Consider the following 6,281-nt stretch of genomic DNA (forward strand, 5'->3'; position numbering starts at 1 on the left):
GAACAATTGTTTTCTGGTCTTTACTTCATATTTTGTATATGTTTGATTGTGTATATATTTTTACATATTAGCCAATATGTTCTATTTGCATTAGACCTCTGAGGAAGGCCCGTGAAGGCCGAAACGCGTTAGGTCTATTTCATCAGCCTTTGTATTTTTATATTTGTATATGAGGTATGAATGGGCCCTTATTTGTTATTTTTGTATGTTCCATAATTAGATTTTTAGAGTTGGCCCTTTTCCATTCTTGACTAACCTTTTTAGGTTCTGAATTCTAGGTTTTAGGTTCAGTTTTTTTTCCCTTTTCCCTTTTTTGTCCGTACTACCTGGCATTTTTGGCCACTGTGTGACACAGAGTGTTGGACTGGATGGGCCATTGGCCTGATCCAGCAATGGCCTGTCTTATGTTCTTATATGGAGCTGAGGTCCATCAGTGGCTATTAGCCACAAGGTATAGATAGGAACTCTCAGTCTGGGGCAAGAGATGCTCTGTCTTCTTGGTGCTTGGGGGGGGCAACAGCGGGAGGGCTCCTAGTCTCCTGGCCCCACTGCTGGACCTCCTGAGGGTATTTTTGGCCACTGTGTGTTGGACTGGATGGGCCATTGGCCTGATCCAACATGGCTTCTCTTTTGTTTTTATGTCTGGGGCAAGGGATGCTCTGTATTCTTGGTGCTTGGGGGGGGCACAGTGGGAGGGCTTCTAGTGTCCTGGCCCCACTGCTGGACCTCCTGATGGCACCTGGTATTTTTGGCCACTGTGACTGTGGACCTCTCATGGCCCCTGGTATTTCTGGCCACTGTGTGACAAGAGTGTTGGACTGGATGGGCCATTGGCCTGATCCAACATGGGCTTCTCCTATGTTCTTATGTACCGATCATCACATGCTCTGTGAACTGAACCCTCTAAACCCGTTCCGCTTGCTTCCAGCTGTGGACCGAAAGTGGAGCCCGACGGCCCTTTGCGTTGACCCACCACGATCATCCTTGGCCCACACTCGTGTCTACCTACCCCACAAAGTTCTCCGTGCCGAAGGCAACGGCCAGAAGACCGGCGAACACAAAGAGGGCCCTCATCTTCTCCGGAGCCGGATGCGTCCTGAGAAAGAGGGACCTCCCTCTTATATACCTTATATACCATCCTCGGCTGCGGCAGCGTTGGCACAGCCTGGCAGTGCCCGGTCTTCAGCCTCGGCCAGCTGTCCTCCTTCCCAGGGCCCCGTCAGAAAAGAGTTGGCACCTCCGTCCCTTTTGCTGATTGATGAAGTGGGGAAGCCGCCACCTGCCTCGGGTCGGGGAGAGGCGGAATGTTCGCTATCGGCTGCGCGACGCGAAAAGGGCGATTGGGCCATCCGCGCCGCACAGCTGTGAGATAAACGGGCACATAACTGAGCCAAGGGTCACGGGGCTTCTGTAGGGTTGCCAGCTCGGGATTGGGAAATACGTGGAGATCTGGCAGATGGAAACTAGGGAGGGTGTGGTTTGGGGAAGGGAGGGGCCCTAATCATCAGAGTTGGGAAATTCCTGGAGATCTGTGGGTGGGACGTTGCGGAGACGGGGTTCGGTGGACGGAGGCACCTCATCAGAGTATGATTCCACAGAGTCCGCACCTCCAAAGCAGCCGCTGCCATGACCTTGGGTCGGTCGTAAGTTCTCTCAGAGCTGTTCTCTCAAGGGCAGTCCTCGAAAGAGCTCTCTCTCAGCCCCACCTGCCTCACTCCTCCACATGCAGCTGCTGGAGTGACTTTGGGTCAGGCACAAGTTCTCTCAGAGCTGTTCTCTCAAGGGCAGTCCTCGAAAGAGCTCTCTCTCAGCCCCACCTGCCTCACTCCTCCACATGCAGCTGCTGGAGTGACTTTGGGTCAGGCACAAGTTCTCTCTGAGCTGTTCTCTCAAGGGCAGTTCTCGAAAGAGCTCTCTCAGCCCCGCCTACCTCGCAGGGTGTCTGTTGTGGGGAGGGGAAGGGATTGTAAGTAGCTCTGAGACTCCTTCGGGTAGTGGAGGGCGGGGTATAAATCCAATCTCCTCCTCCTCCTCCTCCTCCACACCAAGTGATCTCTGTAGCGTGGCGATCTCTTGCAATCCGGGAGATCTCCAGGCCCCACCTGGAGCTTGGCAACCTAGGGTGTTGGCAGCAGAACATGTTGGTTTCAGTGCAATGGTTTGGCCCAGGCTGAAAATGCGAGTCATCCCCATGCTCAGAGCACCTTTCCAGCACCAAGGGGTAACCGTAAGAAGTCCCCACCTGTCTGTGATTAGACGAAGGGCTTCCTGGTCAGCGGTCACGAGTCCCAGGAAAAAATGTCACCTGTCACATTTCTCACACGAGCATATCAGACGTTGCAGCCTTCATGCTCACCCCATGTCACCTTTCCAGTACGGTCTCAGAGGAAGGGGCTTGAGCTGGATTCTCGTGCCCTGGTTACATGCCCAGTTCTGCACATTTCCTCCGGGCGTATATGCATCTCAGTCATGAAAGCTATTTCCACAAATGTATTTATCTATTTGATTTATTGATATGCGAATTATTCCCCAATGGGAACCGAAAATGGCTCACGTCATTCTCCTTTCTTTGATTTGATCTTCACCACAACCTTAGCTGCCAGAGGATGGAGTGATGGTCACAGGAATAAACATCTGAAAAGTTGTGTTTTTTTATAGATTCATGGGGGAGATGTCTATCAGTGGCTACTAGTCATCATGGGGACTAAAGGGAGCCTCCGTGTTCAGAGGCAGTCTACCTCTGAATCTCAGAGCAAGGAGGCAACATCACGAGAAGGCCTTGGCGTCTCTGCCCTGTTGTTGGCCCTCCAGAGGAACTGGCTGGCCCCTGTGTGAGACAGAATACTGGACTAGATGGACCCTCACTGGTCTGATCCAGCAGGGCTCTTCTGAGGTTCTTATGAAGGCCTCGGCCTCTCTGCCCTGTTGCTGGCCCTCCAGAGGAACTGGCTGGCCCCTGTGTGAGACAGAATACTGGACTAGATGGACCCTCACTGGTCTGATCCAGCAGGGCTCTTCTGAGGTTCTTATGAAGGCCTCGGCCTCTCTGCCCTGTTGCTGGCCCTCCAGAGGAACTGGCTGGCCCCTGTGTGAGACAGAATACTGGACTAGATGGACCCTCACTGGTCTGATCCAGCAGGGCTCTTCTGAGGTTCTTATGAAGGCCTCGGCCTCTCTGCCCTGTTGCTGGCCCTCCAGAGGAACTGGCTGGCCCCTGTGTGAGACAGAATACTGGACTAGATGGACCCTCACTGGTCTGATCCAGCAGGGCTCTTCTGAGGTTCTTATGAAGGCCTCGGCCTCTCTGCCCTGTTGCTGGCCCTCCAGAGGAACTGGCTGGCCCCTGTGTGAGACAGAATACTGGACTAGATGGACCCTCACTGGTCTGATCCAGCAGGGCTCTTCTGAGGTTCTTATGAAGGCCTCGGCCTCTCTGCCCTGTTGCTGGCCCTCCAGAGGAACTGGCTGGCCCCTGTGTGAGACAGAATACTGGACTAGATGGACCCTCACTGGTCTGATCCAGCAGGGCTCTTCTGAGGTTCTTATGAAGGCCTCGGCCTCTCTGCCCTGTTGCTGGCCCTCCAGAGGAACTGGCTGGCCCCTGTGTGAGACAGAATACTGGACTAGATGGACCCTCACTGGTCTGATCCAGCAGGGCTCTTCTGAGGTTCTTATGAAGGCCTCGGCCTCTCTGCCCTGTTGCTGGCCCTCCAGAGGAACTGGCTGGCCCCTGTGTGAGACAGAATACTGGACTAGATGGACCCTCACTGGTCTGATCCAGCAGGGCTCTTCTGAGGTTCTTATGAAGGCCTCGGCCTCTCTGCCCTGTTGCTGGCCCTCCAGAGGAACTGGCTGGCCCCTGTGTGAGACAGAATACTGGACTAGATGGACCCTCACTGGTCTGATCCAGCAGGGCTCTTCTGAGGTTCTTATGAAGGCCTCGGCCTCTCTGCCCTGTTGCTGGCCCTCCAGAGGAACTGGCTGGCCCCTGTGTGAGACAGAATACTGGACTAGATGGACCCTCACTGGTCTGATCCAGCAGGGCTCTTCTGAGGTTCTTATGAAGGCCTCGGCCTCTCTGCCCTGTTGCTGGCCCTCCAGAGGAACTGGCTGGCCCCTGTGTGAGACAGAATACTGGACTAGATGGACCCTCACTGGTCTGATCCAGCAGGGCTCTTCTGAGGTTCTTATGAAGGCCTCGGCCTCTCTGCCCTGTTGCTGGCCCTCCAGAGGAACTGGCTGGCCCCTGTGTGAGACAGGATGCTGGACTAGATGGACCGCTGGTCTGATCCAACACGGTTCTTCCTATGTTCTGGTGTTCTTGACCTTGTGAGGTGAGTTAGGCTGAGAGAGTGTGACTGGCTGAAGGCCTCCTAGTGAGCTTCTATGGCATGAGTGGGTATTCGAACCTGGGTCCCCCAGGTACTAGTCCGACATTCTTAAGTGCAGCCCCACAGGTCAGTAAATCAGTCCTCAACGGCGGTGACCGGTGGTGAGTCCTGTCAGTATGGCGTTGATCCGTGTGTGTGCCACCAAGAAAGACTACTCAGCACAGGCACCTGTATGAATTAGAGGCTGTGTGGTGTAGCGGTGAGAGGGTTGGACTAAAACTGAGATCCGGGTTCGAACCCTTCTTCTGCCGCAGCACTCCTTGAAATTTATTCTGCCGTAGAAACTAGATGAGACGATTCTGGGAATCCCAACCTGACTCTCGTGACAACAGACTCCTGTTGTGCTCTCGGGAACTCATTCCCCAAGCGTGCAGGGCCCCGATTCAGATTGGGACGGAAGCACGGGAGGAGGAGGAGGAGAACAGTGTGGGTGTGGAACAGCGGTCACTGCGGGTGTGGAGGGGGAGGTATTTGTGAATTTCCTGCATTGTGCAGGGGGTTGGACTAGATGACCCTGGAGGTCCCTTCCAGCTCTATGATAGAAGAAGAGGAGGAGGAGGAGGAGGACCACCACATATATCAGTAATTGATGAAGGTAATATTTACCTTTTGGTATATAGGATATGGTTTTGTTTATTAAGAACATAAGAGACGCCAATGTTGGATCAGGCCAAAGGCCCATCCAGTCCATCACTCTGTGTTTCACAGTGGCCAGAAATACCAGGTGCCCTCAGGAGGTCCACCAATGGGGCCAGGACACTAGGAGCCCTCCCACTGTTGACCCCCCCCCCCTAGCACCAAGAATACAGAGCATCCCTTGCCCCAGACATAAGAACATAAGAGACGCCCGTGTTGGATCAGGCCAATGGCCCATCCGGTCCAACACTCTGTGTCACACAGTGGCCAGAAATACCAGTGCCATCAGGAGGTCCAGCAGTGGGGCCAGGACATTAGAAGCCCTCCCACTGTTGACCCCCCCCAAGCACCAAGAAGACAGAGCATCCCTTGCCCCAGAGCCCCTAGCTATACCTTGTGGCTAATAGCCACTGATGGACCTCTGCTCCATATGCTTATCTAATTCCCTTTTGAAGCCGTCCATGCTTGTAGCTGCCACCACTTCCTGTGGCAGTGAATTCCATGTGTTAATCACTCTTTGGGTGAAGAAGTACTTCCTTTTATCCGTTCTAACCCGACCGCTCAGCAATTTCATGGAGTGCCCACGAGTTCTTGTATTGTGAGAAAGGGAGAAAAGTACCTCTTTCTCTACCTGTTCTTTCCCATGCATAATCTTGTAAACCTCAATCATGTCACCCCTCAGTCGTCTTTTCTCCAAGCTAAAGAGCCCTAAGCGCTTTAACCTTTCCTCATAGGGAAAGTGTTCCAACCCTTTTATCATTCGAGTTATTATTACTATGATAATAATGGTTTGGATTTTAGGTACAAGTCTAGTCGTTTGAATTCTAAAGAAGAACCCTCGAAACGAAGATCAAAATCTGGAGTCTTCATCCAACTACTTATGAACTTACGTATGCTCTGTATGGACTTGCACATTTTATGATGTAATCTTGCTTTACTGATATATGTGGTCCCTTGTTGCTGTTATTAGTTTTGCTTTTGTTAAAATATAAATTTCCTCTGCATGACCTTTGTGCACTCCATGGTCTGCGTTATTTATACAGTGCTTGTTTGTTTTCGGTTGGATTTATACCCCACCCTTCACTACCTGAAGGAGTCTCAGAGCGGCTTACAATCTCCTTCCCTTCCCCACAACAGACGCCCTATGACAGGGGTGTCGAAATCATTTGTTATGAAGAAGAAGAAGAAGAAGAAGAAGAAGAAGAAGAAGAAGAAGAAGAAGAAGAAGAAGAAGAAGAAGAAGATGAAGAAGAA

General features: G+C 52.2%; 1 protein-coding gene across 1 annotated transcript in view; it reads right to left on the minus strand.

Annotated features, from left to right (window-relative positions):
* LOC107126158 (carboxypeptidase A1-like) overlaps positions 1–1,074 on the minus strand; it is a 16,978-nt gene extending 15,904 nt beyond the window's left edge. Inside the window, exon 1 of the mRNA XM_015429680.1 lies at positions 1,010–1,074. Within this exon, the coding sequence (XP_015285166.1) occupies positions 1,010–1,074 (65 nt within the window). The remainder of the gene's footprint in view (positions 1–1,009) is intronic.
* Between the last annotated feature and the right edge of the window lie 5,207 nt (positions 1,075–6,281).

Source organism: Gekko japonicus, unplaced genomic scaffold (genome assembly GCF_001447785.1).
Source record: "Gekko japonicus isolate JY-2015 unplaced genomic scaffold, Gekko_japonicus_V1.1 scaffold696, whole genome shotgun sequence".
Taxonomy (NCBI): Eukaryota; Metazoa; Chordata; class Lepidosauria; order Squamata; family Gekkonidae; genus Gekko; species Gekko japonicus.